The sequence below is a fragment of the Talpa occidentalis genome, unplaced genomic scaffold, assembly GCF_014898055.3.
Source record: "Talpa occidentalis isolate TD23 unplaced genomic scaffold, MPIMG_talOcc4v2.1 talOcc4.8, whole genome shotgun sequence".
Lineage (NCBI taxonomy): Eukaryota > Metazoa > Chordata > Mammalia > Eulipotyphla > Talpidae > Talpa > Talpa occidentalis.
Genome location: NW_023605194.1, coordinates 106,771,632 through 106,792,588, shown reverse-complemented (window position 1 = coordinate 106,792,588; position 20,957 = coordinate 106,771,632). Strand labels below are relative to the sequence as shown.

General features: G+C 33.5%; 1 protein-coding gene across 4 annotated transcripts in view; it reads right to left on the bottom strand.

The window, feature by feature from the left end:
- Positions 1–20,957, bottom strand: part of LRBA (LPS responsive beige-like anchor protein) — a 493,454-nt gene that overhangs the window by 337,256 nt on the left and 135,241 nt on the right. For all 4 annotated transcript variants that reach the window (XM_037497443.2, XM_037497442.2, XM_037497444.2 and 1 more), the window contains one exon: positions 818–882. In XM_037497443.2, coding sequence (XP_037353340.1) covers positions 818–882 — 65 coding nt within the window. The remainder of the gene's footprint in view (positions 1–817; positions 883–20,957) is intronic.

The following is a 20,957-nucleotide window of genomic DNA, read 5'->3' as shown; positions in this document are numbered from 1 at the left end:
AGAGAGATAATATAAAAACCTTACTTTAATAACTGGGTCTACAAATATAATAGAACTTTATAGGAAGCCCAAATAATTATCTTCCATTTGCTAAAAGAATCACCAGCTTACTTTCGTCAAACTCAAGTCTAACTTATGGAAAACTAAAGACCAGAACTTTATCATAAGCATTTAACCATAAAGGAAATATAATTATAGACATTTTTTTAACTTTTTTAAACTTTTTATTTAAATTTTATTTTTATATTCCCCATATAATTACAACCCCCTTATTTTGACCCCAAGCCCTCCTTTAGCTTCTGCACAGCAAAAGAGACAATAACAAAAACAAAGAGAAACCCCACCAACTGGGAGAACATTTTTGCACATAACACTAATGATAAAGGACTGATCACAAAAATCTACAAAGAGCTGATGAGGCTCAACAAAAACAAAGAAAATAATCCAGTCAAAAAATGGGCAGAAGAGCTAAAAAGAAACTTCTCTGAAGAGGAAATGCAAATGGCCAACAGGCATATGAGAAAATGTTCAACATCACTAGTAATCAGGGAAATGCAAATCAAAACTACCATGAGATACCATCTCACACCAGTGAGAATGGCACATATTAAAAAAAATAGCAACAACAAATGTTGGCGAGGTTGTGGAGAAAAAGGAACTCTCCTGCATTGCTGGTGGAGTATAGACATATTTTTAATATTCAATTTGAGCTTTACTACATTATAAGCTGCAAAAAAAAGTAACTACAGCACCCAGAAAATATCAATTACAATGGCACAAATACAAGAGAAAGGAATAGATGAATAAAATAGTTTACCTTCCTTCATTGACAAGTTCAATAAAAGCAAGTCCTGCATTCTTCTGAATAGAATTCTGCCACTCCTAAAATAAAAAAGCAAAAATAGCTGAACAAATTTCAAGCAGTAGTTAAATTTAAAACAATAATTATAAAAAAACACCCATATAAATTTCAAATCTTATCTCTTAAAGAAAAAGTTGGTTTTTTAAATATGTTTACCTACTCAATATAGGCCTAGGAACATATAAATAGCTTGCATTTAAAAAGGAAATAAGTTAGCAATAATTTGATTTTATATAAACTAAATGAGCCTCTGTATATATGTATGTACTTTTTTCCCTACATCATTAAACTCCAAATTAACTGAAAGAGTTGAAGTTGAAAGAAAGGCAGCAAAGACAACCATGGACAGAGGTTTTTCATATAGTTTCTTTAAAAACAGAGCTGTATTAACCCAAATGAGAAAAAAAACACAGAATAGCTTAAAGCACATTCTACCACAAAAACTGATTAATGTACAAGACCAGTGAATCTGGCTAGATCACTTTCCAGTTAAAAAGGTGTACTGTTACAAAAAGAGGATATATTAATTACCAAAAGATTATATAAACCTATTCACTATATTCCTTATGTATAAGCTTTCCATTTAAAAGTCAACGAAGGAAACTAACCAGTAGAGTATGCAAACATTACTTTTTAAAGTCATCTCAAAGTAAAAGAAAAAAAATCCTCATCTCAAAAAATAACTAAGTGTTAATCCAAAGCAGCTAGGCCTGATGGATTTAAATGTGGCTAGATTTAAGAAAAGCCAATAAATGTGTTTGTCTACATATAAACTTTTTTTTTTTAATCTGGAAATAAATAATTTTATGCTCCTTAAAACTAAGGAGCCCTATCTACATATATCCCCCAACTGATAATGTTTTTGTTCTTTTATAAAGCTGAAAAGACCACACTGGGGTAAGACATAGCTCACCATAAGCCACAGTAATACTTTTTGATGAAATACCTTTATTTTTCTTTTAAGATTTATTTATTTATTTATTTATACAAGCACTGGGTACAGTCAGAAGTGCGGGAGGGTGAGAGAACTCACCAGAGCCAGAGCAGGGAGCAGAGCAGAGCAGGCAGAAGGACACTGCTGAGGGGAGCAGCAGGCGGCAGGAGAGGTCTGCGCGCCATGTGGGACCCTCCTCTGGTGGCCGGGGAGCAGCCGGGGATCGAACTGGCGCTGAAGAGGCTGCGGTCAGCTTCGCAACCCAGCACTCAACTGCTGCGCCACCGGGGAGGCCCTGATGAAATACCTTTAATCTAATTTCACCCCTGATGACTGCATGACTGCTTTGTTTCATTCCAAATTCTTAATTTTTTTCAGCATCTCCTTCCTTTGCCTTCTGTTTTCTTTTTACCCCCAATTTTGTTCTACTTTCCTTTGCATGTTGGAAAACCTAAGTAACTCTTGGGACTACAATGGCTGCCAAAGGCTTAATTTTGTCATTTGGTTCTATTTCATGAATAATCTTAGTAAGAACATACTAACAAAACAGCTACTAACAATAGTAGAATTTCACTACATCACAGAATGAAAATTAGATATAAAGTCAGACATATGAGAGTAGTAATTGATGAGATATGCAAGAAAGGATAAAGCAATGTTTCAATAATAAACAAGAAATCATGAAAACTACTTTCTCAAACTGATTCTAACAAAGTATATACTTGGGCAGATCACTTCAAATATCTAGGTCTAAGACATCCCCTGAGAAAATTTCTTCAGTCTGTATTAATTTATGATACTCTAACAATTTTAAAAAAGTAGTCACTTAAATAGGTCTGCAATATACAATTTCTCAAAAGTCACAATCCACCTAAACTGAAACAACAAAATAGAGATCACACATTTTTTCACTAGGCAAACCAAGTTAGGGGTAAACAGAAATACCTTTTTAATTTAAAATCCTTTTCCTTCCAGTAAAATGAAATACCATGCAGTAGAAGGAAAGCAGTCAAATTCAAAATAAGCATATATCCCTCAAAGAACATGTGTCGCACCCTCCACTCTCAGATTTAAGAAAAGGAACAGAGAAGAAGAGCAGAAACCTCAGGTAAATTTTTTGTTCTTGCTACAAAAGGTCCCACAACTTAGTTCCCAAGCACAGCAGGAGACACCGAGTCTCACAGATAAGTCCTAACCCTAACAATGTGCAGGAACAGAACAGATATAACAGCAGGTGAACCTAAAAGAGCCTCATAGTAGTTCATAACACAGGAAAAGTCAGAAAATTATCCTAGAAAGATGGACAAATAGCTGAGGCTTTGGGGGATGAGAACACAGCTGTGACCCATGCTCAGAGATAGCAGAGAATCAGAAGAGACTATGACGCCTCAAGGGATGCAACAGTCCAGGAGCAGCCGCACACACTCACTCCATGGCTACTGACATCACAGCACATCAGCCTCGCACATTACTTGGAAATCCGATATAGCACAAGTGTGTAAGGACACAAGACCTTAAACTGACTGAGTTTTCACTCAGATCACTTATTTGAAGGAAAATCTTAAAGTGAAAACTAACTTCAGTAAGAAGAAAGTTTGAAAGTTACTTTTTATGCTAGTAAAAAAGAAATCAGGAAGAAAGGCAAGAGGCTCTCTTCTATATATTTCGTTAGATCAGACATTTTTGTCTTAAAAAGCATTTATTACTATTTTTCTCAATCGACTTTATGTGATCAAAAACTGCAACAGGTGGTTTTTATTATCTGTTATACAAAACTCTAAACTACACATGGATAAAACAGATAACAACAGAGACTCAAATTTTAAGTAGATAGTTTACATTGTTTTTATTCTCATTTATATAGAAAAACTGACTTACATATGAAATGTAAAATTATGAAATGTGTTACATTTAAATTTCACAAAACTTTAAACAACATGATGTAGGTCAGATAGAAAATTAGAGTAACTACAGAAAATTTACCACCTAAACACTTTTAAGAATGAACTTAACTTGGTATGTCATACAAAATATTTTCTCCTTTTACAATAAAACCAAATTACACATGAAGGGACATAAGGAAGTAGAAAAGTCCCATTTTCTATAAAATCTCAGGGCAAATTTACTATTACTTATACATTAGGAGTCTTGTTTTCCAATCATCTATAAACCCATATGTGCTAAATTACACTAACTGCTATCTAATCACTCAGAATAAAATGTTTTTCACTAGTTAAATTAATAAAACAGACAAAATGGAAAATGACATGAAAAGTTAAATCTTACACTTTCGATACTATTATAAAATTCTCATAATTCTCATGTATATTGAATTTTGTCCATTATCCATTCCAACTATAAATTATTAACATTTAATAAAATGTCACACACCAGATACATAAATACGCTGAAAGGTATACACTGAAATATACTGAAAGGAATAACCCAGATAAAAAGAATTTGAAGACCATGAGAACAGAAAATCTTTTTAGTAAACCTAACTATCACGCAGTCAACAAATTTTCTCCAAACTGAAACATTTTCTATAATCCTTAAGGAAGCCGCCAAAACTGAAAAAAGAATTGATCATATCATCTTAAAGCATTTTTCTCTACTTCTGAGAAAATTATCAAAGAAGGTGTTAGTATAAACAATTTCATAAACCACAGCTCAATATAACCTTTACTAAGTTTTAATAGTTGAAAGAAAAGCTTAATGGTTTATCATCTTTCATGATCATTTCAATATTTCATCATAGTATTTACAATTATATAGTGATGCAAAATGCATGGTATGTTTAAAGGTCTTGGTTATTCTTTTCCCAGAGGTATTGGTGAAAAACACGTTAAAAGCCTCAAATTCAACCACTAATGCAACTAAGTAATTTCAAAACACATTTCAGCACTTTGGAGAGGAAGGACTCAAAACAAACAACAGAGTCAATAATTTCATACCTGTACTAGGCTGTATTTAATTGACTATCACTTCCGAAGCTTATAATTGTTGAGTAGTCAAATATATTCTTAGCTTACTAATGCCCTTAAGTCATAAGACAACACAGTATATATTCATGAAATCTCTTAAATAAACAGACTTCTATCAAATTTCAACTAGAGGCTTTTGAGTAGCCAATCTTTTTAGTGTTGGGGTTAAAAACTGACTTCATCAACCAGGTTATATCTATTCTTCTCCATTGCCAACAAATAAATGTAGATAAAAATGATTACTGCTTAATGTTCTATATATAATAGTTTATATTAATATAACTCTAACTTCTTTAACACAAAATTGAGTTTTCTATAAATTTGATAATTTCCTACAACATATTTTAGTCTTGAATGCACTACATGCATATACAAACTTTTAAAAGCAATTCCCAAATATTATCATGTTCTAAAATGAAAACTGAGCCACAAATACCTAGACAAACTATATATACTCTATTCTGCCATCTTTTATTTATTTACTTTTTTGGGCCAAATCATCAATGTCAACATTAAATGTAGTATCGACTTTTTATTCTAATAGGCTAAATAACCAGTAAACTATCTTTAATCTTAACCAAAAAAAAAAAGTATAAAATGAGGGGTGTCAGATTAAATAGAAGGTGATAAAAAAGACATTACATGAAGGCGAATAAATTTTTTCCCTATAATCTGGAGGGAAATCAAGTTGAAGAAACACAGAAATGATTGCTGAAGAATCCTAGAAAGAATCCAGTGTCAAAAACTGAAAGCACAGAGCAACTATGAGGACTGTGGAAGGACAGGTATGAAAATAGTTTGTATGGGTGAAAGATATGTAGAACACACAAAATCTCAGATCCTCTGCCCATATTGCATACCATCCCCACCATGATAAAAGATGGGAATTTTATTCTTTAGAGGAAGAAATTTCTGGACACTGAAAAAGTACTGTGTAAAGAAAGAAAGAAAAAAACGAAACTGAAAGTATACTTACTAACCTATGAAACTCCAAGGAATATCAGAGAAGTTTATTCTCAAAAAAAAAAAAAAAAAGAGAGACCATGATTAAAATTAAGAGTCTGGCATATATATAGGTCCAAAGGGTTTTTTGTTCATTACACTAACATATGAATAGACAGCAAGAGTCACCAGTCATTAGAGGAATATGTGAATGACAGACACCAAAGGAACCCGCAGAGGGGAAAAAGATTCACAGAAAACAGATAATAAAGTTAAAACAGCAGGGAGAAGAAGATTAAAGCATAATTAATACCATCAGAAAGAAAAGCTTTTATGCAAAAAAATCAGCACAGGGATATTGTTTTATTTATTGGTATATCTTTGACTATGTATAAGATTTCTCCGGAGAAACAAAATCAATACGATGAAGATACATATTTTTTAAGAAACTGGTTCACACAATTATGGCAGTTGACACATACTAAGATCTGTGAGTAAGGCTGCAGCTGGAGATGTAGGAGAGCTGACAGCATAGTCCTACTCCAAGTAAAAAGCATAAGAAACTGGAGAACCAATGGTGTAGTTTCCATCTGAAGGTCAAGAGACTCAAAACCTAGAAAGAGCCATTGATTCTGTTCTGGTTTAAAAGCAGGAAAAAGCTAATGTCCTGTTCTAAGGCTTGAGTCAAACAGGTAGAATCCTCTCTTACTTAAAGACAGTCTGCCTTTTTACACTAGTTACACCTGGAACGGACTATATGAAGTCCACCTGTACTACACCCAATCTACTACACCCAATCTACTGACTTAAATATCAACCTAATCCAGAACACCCTCACAGGAAAACACAGAATATCTGACCAAATTTCTGGGCATCTCATGACCCTATCAAGTTGACACGCAGATCTAAAAAAAAAAAGTCTTAGAAAATGCTCTTAGAAATTAAATGTATCAGAGCGGTAGGAACTTAGAGGGGAAAAAGCACAACGGACTATGGTGGTGGACTATGGGAGATTTGGTAGCAGGTATCCTAAGGTGGCAATATCTGATTGGGATAATCCTAATGTTAGCACAATTAAAAGAATAAATACCAAATAATTATTTTAAAAAGAAATTAGGGCCTTCCTGGTGGTTCAGGGGTTAAGTCTCAGCACTATCACCTCTATGTCCTGAGTCTGATCCCAGGCCTGGGAGTTAATCCACATATGGTACAGCAGACCTTTCCTGTCTTGCTCCCTGCTCCCCTTAGCAGTGCATTTCAGTAGATCCGCCTATTCTACTCACCACTCTGTCTCTGGTGAAGTGTCTCATCAACCCCCCATACCTTTGGCCTGGCCTACATCCCAGTTCTTCCATGCAAAAATAAATTAATAAAATCTTTTTAAAAATAAAAAAGAAATTAAATACATCAAATAAAAAATTTTGGAAGATGCTGAGAAAGGCTTAGAGTATAAAAGATTAAATAAAACAGATGAAAATTAGACAATTTTTTTGAAAATTAGAAAATTAATCCAGTTTGTCTAACTAAATGAGAAAAACAAATTAAACTTCTATAGAAATAATTCAAGAAAATTTTTCCAAACAAAAATATATGCTTTCTTAGACTAAAATGGTCTACATAAAATAGCAAAGACAATGAATTTTAAAAGATCTTTCCATATCATGGCATAATTCAGTAATAACAATTTTTAAAATCAGAAAAATACTAAAAGCTACCAAGAAGAAAACAACTTGGACAGTAATTTTCAATCTCCAATACTAATAGCCAAACAAGCTATAAATCAAGTTTAAAGGTTTGTTAATAAATTTTTTCATACAAGCGAGGACTGAAAACTTTGACCCCTCATGCATTCATTCTCAAGAAATAATGATGTGCCTCATCAAAATTAACAGATATCCTAATATCATCCTCCATCCCTGTTATGCTTGAATTTTTCTCTTGGCATACTGAGTACGACCAGATTTCTTTTGTGAAGTGTGTGGGGGACAAGGAGACAAGAAAAGTAGAATTAATGCTATCAGAAATTTAAAATCTCATGTAATGAAATCAAGGCAGGGTTATTGTTTTATTCATTACCCTGCTTTATTTACCTATAGTTTAATGCATTACTGTATTTCCTATATTAAAGCAGTGACTGGCACATATATGGTAAGTGATTGACAAATGTTGAATTAGTGTGTCTCTCAAAAAAAGAAGGCCATTTGGGATACAGAAAATAGGTATTGCTGTTTAAAAGAGAGAAGAGGAAAATTCTAGGTGAATGGAAGAATCCTGCCAAGATGACAGCTTTCTTAGACCCAAAGAGTAACCAATCCAGAGCAGAACAGGAAAACGGAGAATTCCAAGACTTTATCTTCAACAAAAATAACCACACCAATAGATAGCAGGTTTTTTTTTTTTTAAATGATATTGGTAGCTTTATGATTCTGACAGAAAATTTAGAAATAAATTTTTGTGAGTGCACAGAAATGCAAATAAACCAAAGGAAAAAAACATTAATTCCAGGAGAAAAAATCAAAGTGTGAAAAACACATGGAAGGCAGACAGACAGAGAGGGAGGCAGGTAAGCATGGTCCACTGCAAATACTTAACATCATCACAGTAACATAACCCTAAGTACGGTTTCAACATAACAAGGTGACCATACTGGAAGCAAAAAAGCTTGTGACACTGAAAGGGAGGTTAGAAGTACTCAATGACCGTCTTCCATGGAGGACATTAGGTAATGTCTAAAACACAAAAATCAAGAAACAGCTACTCAAGTGCACTTTTTAGAAACACGAAGGAAATCAGAATAAGTAACTGAAAGAACTGCATGTGGTTCCTTCAGGAAAGTAAGAGTCAAGGGGGAAAGGGAGAACTGAAATAGGGAATTATCAGTTTAAATTTTGTAGTGTTATTAGATCTGTAAAAAAATTTAAGTGTTTTCTTTAATAAGAATAAAATTTATATTAAAATGCACTAAATTAAGAGAGAACAGAAAAATTCTAATTCATAAATATTTTCTAACTGAATAATAGGTATTTCAAAATAATTGTGAAATAACTCTAAGAAAATAAACATTTAGGTTTTATAAATAATGATCTCAAAATGAAAATATAAATGCATCATAAGGATTTTGGTGTTTTGTTTTTTTTTTTAAAGCTAGAATCCTACTTCATACCAAAGGAAATTAACTTTACTGCTATTAACAGAAAAATAGTCTCCTTTCTAAGTACTGATCTTGGGATACAAACATGTTTTAAAGAAAGAAATGAAGAAATATTGAACAGAAACTTTAACTCATATCAAAATACTTTATTTTCCTTAGTAAAAAATATAAAAACGTTTGTGCTCTTCAATGAGCGTCAATATATATATATTAAGATGTTAGCTTTCTAAGTCTTTATAAAATAAGTCGGTCTGATACAATTTATTGTACTATCAATTTCCTAACAGGTAACAGAAACACTATTAGGGGTTTAGGGAGGAGGCCACAGATGAGAGCGAAAATGAGTAGGGGGATAAATTAAACACAAAATTGAGAACCACGTAAGACTAAAGGTCAGAAGTAGAGAAAACTTGTTCATAGTAAAGATACAGTAATCTTAAGTGCTCAAAGTAAACTATCAAGAACTTCTCAACAGTGTTTGTACTTTGTGTCAGCACTCTCTCAACAGCACATCTAACACAAACTCAAGTAACCACATACCCTGAAAAGAATATAGCATAATAGGAAAGGACAGCTTTTACCCCATTGTCTCTTTAAGAGGTAATACAAATCATTACATGAAACAGCAAATTAAAATGCTGCCTTTTGCACAATTTTGGTTTCATTTATTTTGTGAATATAAACGACCAAAATGTATATATTTAGTATGTACAAATATCGTGCTCAGTTTATAAAGAAACGTACGTACACACACACCCTTACAGGATTAAGAAAAAAGAGAAAAGAAATTCTATTTTAAAGCTGGATTAACAAATAGTTTTTTAAACTGCTTAACACATATTATTCAATCTGTACTATATGTAAGGATTTAAATATTGAGAGAATAACTACGGGCTTGCTACAAAATAAAGACCAGGAATTTAAAAATCCAAATGATTGAGATAACTATGCAACTGTGTAATTACCATATTGTTTTAATTTATTTGTAAATAATCAAAAAGACAACAATCCTTTGCTGTTACTATATTTAAGCATATATTAAAATATATTTGCAAATGTCTTTAAAAATCTGTTTTCAGACTTTTTCAGGAATTCTCCAATAACAATCCTTTGAATAACTTCCAAACAAATATCAATTTAGTCAGAAACTATCACTACTCAAAAATAGAAGGCTTGATTTCAATAAAGGTGACAAAAGTTGCTCTCGTCCCTTCCAGCTATAAGCTCTTAACAGATGATCATCATTAAGTTTATATCAGGGCTTCACATCCAGGAGCTATATAAATGTGTCCTATTAGTACATGGTCAGTCTGTTTGGCAACTCCAGTTCTCCAGACATATGGCAATTGCTACCCTTTGAGGTCTGAAGTCAAGTCTTTAGGGAATCTCAAAGCCTGTACTGAAATTACAGGGAGTATTCATTAGAGACTGCTGGAGAGGAAACATGAAAGACTTCCATTAAAACTATATAAAACAGCTAATTATTTTTAAAAGTTTTCTGAGTGATCTAATGTACTCAGCTATAATAAAACGTATTTACCAGCTAAATTATTTTTAAAAGCACTGCTTGCAGGACACGGGATGCAAACAGCATTCTTCATGCCCCTACCTCAATATACCTAAAACTTTTCTTAAAAAAAAAAAAATCAAGATTTTTATCATTAGAAAGAATGAAATTATGTTCTACTGCTAAATTCTTTCTACAGATCACTGCAAACATTTATGACATAAAGGTATTTTAGAAACAAAGTTCTGTTTTCTAATATTTTTTGAATATTATAGTCTGTTAAGCTCAGACAAGTTATTCTTTTTTTAATCCAGTCTGCCTCTATTTCATTTTTATTCCATTTTAATCTAATAGTAATAAAAAATTATATGGATAAAATAATATAAATTATGAGTCAATCTATGAATGTCATTTATTGGATATTACGGGAAATATATGAAGGTTCAAATATTAAAAATTAAAATAATTTCTATAAATTGACAGGAATTGAAAGCAATCTCACTTCATTGTTTTGTCAGGATTTTGAAAAACAAAAAAAGCATAATTATTTCCTAATTAACATTACCATTTTAACTTTCTGAATGTCTAAACACTTTTCAACTTGATAGAATGGTTATTTACTAAGTTTCATATCCAAACAAATACTACAGTAACAAATCAAAATAAAATGTTATATAAAATTCATTAGCTTGGCTCAATCATTTCTTGAATTTACATATATGTTGGTTTCTGACAGCCTAATTCCAAAAAGCAATTATAATCTCAATTCATATGTAAAAAGATAACAGAAAGCAAGTATGTTAAACCAGTTTAAAAGAATAAAAATCTAAAGAAAACAGATTACAAATGATTTATATGCATGCCTAGTGCTGAAGTTAATTACAAGTAACCTAATAAAATAGTGCCTTTATTATTGTACAGCAAGTAATAGCTCTAGATGTAAAAAGCAGAACTCTTTCTGGTGACTTTTGTATGCCCAATCCCACAGCACACAACATTAAGAATTAAACAAGTAGTAAATAAGGCATACAGAAAACAGCAGTTTTTAACTAAAAGCAGAAAACTCTCCTGCTGCTTAACCGTTTGGATTCTTCTACTCTGAATGGTAACCATTCTAAACTGATACTGTATGTATTCATGGAGTAAATTCTTATTGTTAATATAAGGTGAGAATTTAATTTCAATGTTGAAAGATTTATATAAAAAAATAACCTGAAAAAGTATCTCCATTAGGATCAAAAAAGGCATCTTTTGTGTTTATGCTATTTAATGTTAATTTCTACAGAATAAAATTCTCCAGACCTCATGTTACATCTATTTAAAAAATTGGCCCTCATTTGAAACCTGTATTATTCAATATACATACACTGTGCACTACACTAACATGTTACAATTGTCTATAACCACAACATATAGCCAATAATAGTTGCTTAATGACTTTCCTGATGAAAGGAAGACCTTTCAGTCCAGACCCTCATCTAACTCTCAAATATTATCAATGAGCTTAATGACATATAAGCTGATATCAACTCTAAGTAAAATGCATAAGTTCTAAGTTATGCTATAGATAACCATCATCATATAAGCCATTCTTTAATCTACAACACAACTGAAACAGTAATATGATGAAGTACTTGCTCACTTAATTTTGCTGGGTAAATAACTCAGAACTGATCAAACAAATATCAACACTGTACCCCTCTGGTGGTACATTTTGTATCTATCAAATTCAGCTCCACTATAAACATATGCAACATTAACTTATTTTACCTTTTTTTCCTGGATCAATAACTTTACAAATTGAAAGTTGTCTACTCAAGTATGGCAAAACATTTTAAAGGTAGGGGATCTCTGAATTTTCAACAATACCTCATTTTTCGTGTAACATTCAAATGCTTATTAATTTAACAGCGTTAGGTGAAGCACAACACTAAGGACACAGTACTAAGAACACACAAAGATCTTCAAAACATTATAGATATGTTAATTTCCTGTGGCTGCTGTAAGAAATTGCCAAAAACTTGGTAGCTTAAAACACTAGAAATCTACTGTATCACAGTTCTGGTAGTCACAAGTCCAAAATCAATTTCACCAAGCCAAAAGGAAGGTGTTTGCAAAGCTGCCTGCTGTCCTTCTAGACTCCAGAAAAAGCTGTTCCTTGTCTTTTCCATTTCCTGGTAGCCTCAACAAAGCTCCTTGTCTTATGATGATAATGGTATCTATCTCGGCTATCAGGGCCCACCCGCACAATTCAGTATTACCTCCTCATCTAAATATCCTTAACTTAATCACACAAAACCCCTTTTCCAAATAATGTAACTTTCATAGGTGCCAGCAATTTGACGTAGGTTATCGTTGGAGAACCCATTTTTCATACTATCACACTAAGAAAAAATAAATAAACAGCAAACTGAAGAAAGTAAATTTTACTAACCAGTTAAAAAGAATTCAAAAAGATCAAAGAAATAAAAACATGTTTTTAAAAGTCAGTATATTATCATAAGAGCTGGAAAAAGTTTTAAGCAAGTCAACGTCTGCACCATTTGTTGGGTTAATGATTATTTACATCTTCAAGAAATTCAGCTTAATTTACTAAGTATAAAGCCTACCAGGCTATAAGAAACAGAGTTGGGCAGTTGAGCTATGGATAACAAGCAGCTATCATAAAGTGCAACTTCTACAAAGAGAAAAAAGAAATGCTAACAATGCCAATGTCCAAATAAGGAGTAATAAAGAGAGTGATAAGAAAAATCTTTTAAAAAAAAAATTCTCTTCCATTATTTCACTTTCTCATTGTTACTGACCAGCCTCCTTTAATCTTCCTTAACTTATAGCAAACAGAATATTACTATTACAAATTAAACCAGTACTACAAGACAAAAACATTTTGAATGGACATAAAATATGAGACAATTTTGAAAGAGTCAGAAAATGAGTACTATTTTTAGGTAAAGGGACAGCACACCTTTACTATGAAAAAAGAACAAGAAACGAAAATTAAATTTGCTCTCAATTTTTTACTGATAACAAGAATAATCTGACAAACCATAGGCACAAGGTAATACAGCTGTTTTAATTAAATGCCTAGTGAGAGCTTGAGCTAATAGACAATTTTTTAAATTTCTTTTCTTACATTGTTGCTCATTTTTAGACAGTATTTGATTTCTCCCCTCAGGTATAGTCCTGTAGTTCCCGCACCACAGTTCCTTGTGCTATTTCCCCCCACCCGCCCCCATCCCCCCCGGGGGGGGGCGCATTCCAATAACTAAGTTTTAAAAGATGAACAATTACCATAAAAAATAATATACTATTCATCTATTCATCTAGTATTCAGTGTACTACTATGCATTTTCATACTCAAGAACTAAAACAGCCATTAGACACCTTGGAAATAAAGCTGAGAAGTTTGAAATTGGAAAGAGTAAATTACATTTTATCTTGGAGATAAAATTTGGAGACTCTCGGGCCTCCCCGGTGGCGCAGCGGTTGAGCACTGGGTTGCGAAGCTGCCTGCAGCCTCTGCAGCCGGTTCGATCCCCGGCTGCTCCCCGGCCACCGAAGGAGGGTCCCACATGGTGAGCAGACCTCTCCTGCCGCCCGCTGCTCCCCTCAGCAGTGTACTTCGGTCCTTCTGCCTGCTCTGCTCCCCGCTCTGGCTCTGGTGAATTCTCTCACCCTCCCACGCTTCTGACTGTACCCAGTGCATGTATAAACCAAACAAACAAACAAATAATAAATAAATAAATAAGACATGCCTCTAGGAAAAAAAAAAAAGCATAACAAAAAAAAAAAATTTGGAGACTCTCATAGGAAAGTAAGTTTGTCCTTATGTATTGAAAAAGGTAATGCCAGCAGGAAGAGAAAAAAGTTCATTTCCCTACCCAGGAATAAGCTGAATCAGAATCTGTGATACTTACAGAGGTTTTTTTCAAATAACACCTGCTTCTATATCTTCCTCACTCCCCCATTCTGACTGCACGTAAACTGAGAATAATCATGATCAGCAATTATTAAAGTTTTGATGTATTTGGTCAGAAAGAAAATTGATTATCAGTGAAATGGATTGTTATAAAAGTCTTTCTCAACTATGATAACACAAGAGGTTTGTTAAAAATAATGTAATATAAGTTAAAAGCACTGGGGTACACAAGAGATCCTTTAAAAAGCTAGAGTACTAATCCTTATAATGACATCAACCTCACTAGTATTCTGGTAACTGAGTTTCCCCAAAAAGACACACCATTAAAGCTAGACAGAAAACAGTGGAATCACCTTTGAAAGCTTATGGAAAATATCCATGTTATCCATTAACTCTGCCTACATGGGGAAGGCCAAAAACTCATCTATGAAATCTCTCCTAGTTCTAATAGTCCATCATTCAAGAAGAAACTGGACTAGTCTGAGCACATAACTTGCAGATGGAATGGAAAATAATGGAAGAGATACTGCAAAAACTAATGATTAACTGAATTTCTGAGGCCAATAAATCAAATTAACTTTAAACAAAATCAAATTAACTTTACACAAAGGGGCATTTAAAAATGGATTTTGTGGGGCCTCCCTGCTGGCACAATGGGTTAAGATGCAGCACTATGAAGCTATCCGCAGCCACTGCAGCACAAGTTCGATTCCCCAGCCAGGGAGGTGACCCACATGGTGCAGCAGACTTCTCCTGACTCACCCGCTGCTCCCCTCAGCAGTGTATTTCAGTCATTCCACCTGTTCTGTTCCCAACTCTGTCTCTGGTAAATCACCTAACCCCCACCCTGCACCTCTGGACTGTACCCCAGTTCTTGTATGCATGGATAAATTAAAAAATGGATTTTGTGTGCTGTTAATACTTTAATTCAAACTAGTAACTTCTGCTTACAAAGTACTTGCTCTAAAAAAATGTTCTACATCCTTTTACATAAATAACCTCATATAAACATTATTACACCCATTTCACTCAATTAAAAAAAAGAATTTCAAGCAAGTGAAGTGATTTGCCCAATGTTAGATTAGTAAGTGATAGAAGGGTAAATATTCATTAAAATTCAAAATTCATCACAGTATTTTCCTGCCTCAGTCTCTTAAGAAGCTGTAATTGATAATGCATTTTTCCTTTCTCCTTTTGTTATCCATGGTGAAAATGAAACAGTCAGTTCTAGAGAGCCCACCTCCAGCAGTTGAGGAATTTACTATTTGAAAAACAAATAGCTTTTAGAGTTTTGATTCTTACTTCATTCAGGTTTAAATCAAAGTTCAAATTTTAGATTTTGTTATACTTAAATACATGCTTCTGTATGTTCATGTTATAAAATGACAGCTTGCTTGACTAAAAATAGTTGCCCAACTAATAAAAAGGTTGGATGGAATTTATGTGCATAACAACTGTTCTACCCCAAATTATGTTATTATTAAGGTACTTAATAGCTACTTACCTCAAAGTCAACTGAGGCAACACTTAAAATAGCAAGTTAAAATTTGAGTTCTAAGATATAATTACTCTGACTAAAATTCATTAAATCGTACACCATAATTCATGAAAGAATACAGAGTATGGAAATACAGTTGAGACTTCATAGTGTTTGCTATTAAACAAAGACAATCTCAGACTTTATGCTTTTAACTTATTCTTGCTGTAATATTTTAACTTCGGTGAGAAATTTTAATAGAAAAATAAGACTGAAGCAAAAACCGAACAATAACTAAGAAACAGACATGCACCCATATTCACAATTCTATTAAAATCAGAGAAAATTGCTGTGCTGTGATATTCCCATTCATATATTCCCCCTTTTTGCTAACACACCTCCTAACTCCAAATTTAAGAGACTAGTTGTAAAACAGTAGGATTCCAAATTAAAGCATACTTTATTTTCAGATGTCTCCATACTCATGGGCTGACTTCCTGTCAGGAAGAGTTCCATTTCACTGAATACCCCAATCAGCAGGGAACTTGCAGAATTAAGTGCCAGTTGATATTACTTTGTTTTGCATTTACCACCCTTGAGAATAATGTTCAAAGATCCAGTTATGTAGTCAGCATGGTATCATCCTTCTGACGAGACTGCCAAGCCACAGGGTGTACCGCCAGTTCCACAAAATTTACCTTAAAAGGTTGTGTTTTCAAAATCCTAGTGTGCTAGTGAATCAACAGGATGCCTGTATTTCAGAATAAATCCTGCAACTAAAGTTAAATTATGTTCCTCACTGGTTGTAACACTTTAGATTAATACTGGAAAGTTCTGCATCTAGATTCGAATAAAGACCAATGTTCACTAACCCATCAACTTAAATATTTTAATTTCAAAACTTAAAATACAGCACTTTTCTAATTTATTTTGTTTTTAATGTTTTTGCTATTGTTGAAAGACAAGTGGTTCAATTTTATAAAAAGCATTATCTGTTATAAAAATTTGAATCAGGCCTCCCTGGTGGCACAGAGGGTTGAGTGCAGCTCTGTGAAGCTGTCCACAGCCTCTGCAGCACAGGTTCGATTCCTGGTCAGCCAGGGAGATACCCACATGGTGTGGCAGACCTCTCCTGTGTCGCCCACTGCTCCCCTCAGCAGTGCTTTTGGTCTGTCTGCCTGTTCTGCTTCCTGCTCTGTCTCTGGTGAAACTCCTCACACTCCCAGCTCTTGCATAAATAAATAAATCTTAAAAATAACAAAAATTTGAATCAACTGTAATCACAGATATCTTTACTGTATTACTATAAGATAAAGTAACTAGGCTGATTTCCAATACTTTAAAAATGTTAGTGCATTTAAAATTTGTACCCTCTCCAACTCCCATAGTCCTTTCATGCTTCAAAGATCTTTAGATCCTCCTTAGAGCTCAACTGTTTCTATGAGGCACAAAATTATATTTAATTCTAAGCATTTCAATGTGGAGTGCCTATGCTGACAGCATTTGCCAGATACATGAATAAAATTCAAGCAGCTCTAAAACTAGGTGATTGAAATTGAAGCCTACTTTTTGATCCAGATTGATTCTCATTTATTTGCAATAAAAAAGTCATAATTTACATTCACTAATTTTCTGTAAGTACATTCTAAGGGGGAAGGGTTTAACAATATGAAAAGTTTGAAGTATTAAACTATATTGATCCCGGTTGGACCATGCTACAATTAATCTGGCTTACTTCCGCTGGAAGAAGTAAGGTTACCCAAAAAATGGTTGATTAAGTTGCAGCAAAGTGTAATTATTTAATATACTTTGCAAGTAAAATCCTTTTTAATAATGATTTTTATTTTTCTTATATCTAGAACTTGACTGAGAGTCACCTCAAATCCTGGTTGTTTGGGTGTCTAAATGGTAACATGTGGGAAAAAAAATAGCCAGTGTATGACACAGCTGAGTAGTTATAAAGAGTCTTTGCAAATATGTTATCTATTTATTTGAAAAATATTTACTGAAAATTTATCTCATCTGACATTGCATCGAGTGGTATTTACATACAGATCAATTTCATTTTCTTTGGACCTCTTGAAGGACAAAGCAAAGTTCAATTATATGAATGGATTAATAATAATAATAACCTCATTGGTACAAAGATGGTCTGTTTTCTAAACTTTATGCAACATACTTGAAGAGAATAATAGAGTACAATTATCACAATACTACTAATAATGTAATTTGATTCAATCAATATAGGAAATATATATATCAACTGAAGTGAAAATATCCAAATTTATCTAGAAACAAGAAATTACCTCTTCCATAAATGCATATTTTTTCCACTTTCTGTCTGACATCTAATGTAACAGCAGCTTTTCCAAAATCATATTCTAAAAAATTATCCAGAAGCTTTACAGTTATAAAAATTATTGAGGGGCCCTCCAATAAATTTAATTAAATTTAAACCAACATTTTCCACACTTATTTTACCACCAAATGGTTTTTCACAGAACATCTATTAGCATCACACAGTACATACACAGGAATGTGCTCTACTGAAGAATTGGAGAATGAGAAGTGATCAAACAAGCACATAGCTACCACAATTTCCACCAAGGAAGGCACTGGCCATATAGAGGAAAATCAAAGTTAGATAAACAGAGACTGATTAATAGCTTTTGTTTTCTCATTCCATGACTCCATTTCTTATCCCTATGTCTTGCATGTTCTTCTCTTCAAGATTTTATAACATTCTAACTGTATTACAATTATTTGTCTCCATCACTAGACTATAATTTCCTCAAAAGGAGGAACTTACCTTAAAAGCATTCAACATAGGACTGCTAAATAAAAAGACAGGTATTACAGGGGCTTCCCTGGTGGCTCAAAGGGTTAAGTCTCAGCACTATAAGGCTATCTGCAGCCACTGCAGCATAAGATCGATCCCCGCCAGGGAGCTAACCCAACTGGAGCGGCAGACCTCTCCTGGCTAGCCCACTGCTCCCCTCAAGTGTATTTCAGTCGATCCACCTGTTCTGTTCTCCACTCCATCTCTGGTAAATCCTCTCACTCCCCTGTACCCTAGTTCTTGTATGCATAAATAAATAATCTTTTAAAAAAATAAATATTACAAGCAGGAATAAAGAGGAGGACTCAAGTTAGAGCAGATACATTCAACCAAAGCTCTGTATAAGCAATTGCATTTGAATTGAGTTTGGTAAGAACAAAAACCCTGCAAGTATAATTAATATTGCTACATTAAAAACTCCATACCATAGTATTTTCTTCTATGTGAAAAAAAAAATTGCATAAAAAAGTTAAAAGACATTTGTACTTCCAATAAAATTACATTCAAATTTTCTTTGTTGTGGTTGGAAAAATGATAATCTTTTCCTTTACTAGCTCAATTATTTCTTTTTAAAAGTCATACTATTATAGGGCCTCCGCAGTGGCGCAGCGGTTGAGCACTTGGTTGCAAAGCTGCCCGCAGCCTCTGCAGCGCCAGTTCGTTCCCCGGCCACCGGGCAAGGGTCCCACATGGAGTGCAGACCTCTCCTGCTGCCCGTTGCTCCCCTCAGCAGTGTATTTCATCTGTCTGCCTGTTCTGCCCCTGCTCTGGTGAATTCTCTCACCCTCCAGCACTTCTGACTGTACCCAGTGCTTGTATAAATAAATAAATAGATAGATAAGCCATACTATTTTATTAATATGGAATAGTGAGTTTCCATGAAAAAGTTGAAGTGTACCCTAAATACAGCACACTGAGTATCTAAGCACACATTGAAAAGAACTTAATCTCAATTTATATTAATTTCTACAGTGAGTAAAACTCACCCATAAAACAGAAATTAAGTCAGTGGCAACCTGTTGTGTCAGGGGTGGGGCCTAAATGCAAAGAGGCACAGGGGACTTTCTGTACTAACAAAGTTATGTGATTGTGTTTATGTCAAAATTCATCAAACTATACATTTTAGATGTGTGCAGACACACTTGTATATAAATTATGCCTGAATAAATTTGTTTTTTAAAGAGTAAATCTGATAAAGGGAAAGTGAAAAAACTAAGACTATAAATGAACATGACTTCAGTATTCAGTAATACCAACAAAAGGTAACAATAAAAACAAACAGTATATTCGTAGTGTGGGGATAGTTCCAAAAATGAAAAAGACTATAAGGCAAGAGCCCAAAATACAGTGACTTATGATCAACATTACCTATGTTCATTTATTAATTAAATTATATAAATATCTGGTTGAAGAGTAATTATGCTAGATGTTGGAGATGTAAAAGAAAACAAGCCATAGTGTTTGCCTTCAAGACACACACAGTATATGGAAAAGAAAAACCACTGAATGAAATTTCTACAATAAGGATCCAGTGAGTGCTCTGGCTAAATATTTCACTTAGAATTGTGGGGAAGACTGAAGTGAAAGAACACCTTCCTGAAGAGATGTGATTTAGCTGAGAGCCGAAATATTTATTTATTCCATAAATATCCACTGCACAATCACGTGCCAAGGACTGTGCCTGGTTCTAGGTCTACTATTCAATACAATAGGCGAATCGGAATCATGAACCTCATAAAACCTAGAGTACAAAAACATTTTAAAAGAGCAAAAATATTTTAAAAGAGCAACAAACTACAACACATAGACTCTTTGTGGCACATTCTGTGATGGGTGGGCAGATAAGATGACCTGAGAAGAAAATTAAGCTGAGTTCTGAATGATGAGAAGAAGGCAACAATTAAAGAGTGACCAAATTTGGAGGGAAATTCCTGGGAAAGGAAAAACATACCAAGACACAAGAATACAATACCACATTTAGGTAGCTTTACATAGTTCAGATTGCTTAAAATCAGATATACAACTAAAGTGGTAAGAATGAAATCCAAACAGTAAGAATGGTCTAATAATAAAGGACACCTTTGTGCCATGATAAAGAATTGGTCTGCCTTTTTCTTCCTTTGTAGTTCACTTTACTCAACACACATCACAAGTTAAAAAAAAAAAAAATTATGAGATAAAGAGTAATAACATTAAGGTCATATACTTGAAAGGCACAAATTCAAAAAGCAAAAGTAGAAATAGAGAAAAATTATAAGAGAATAAAGAAAAGGAGCAACATTTACTATAAAGATTCAGGAAAAAATTTTCAAGCAGTAAAAAGTCCAACACAAAACTGACGT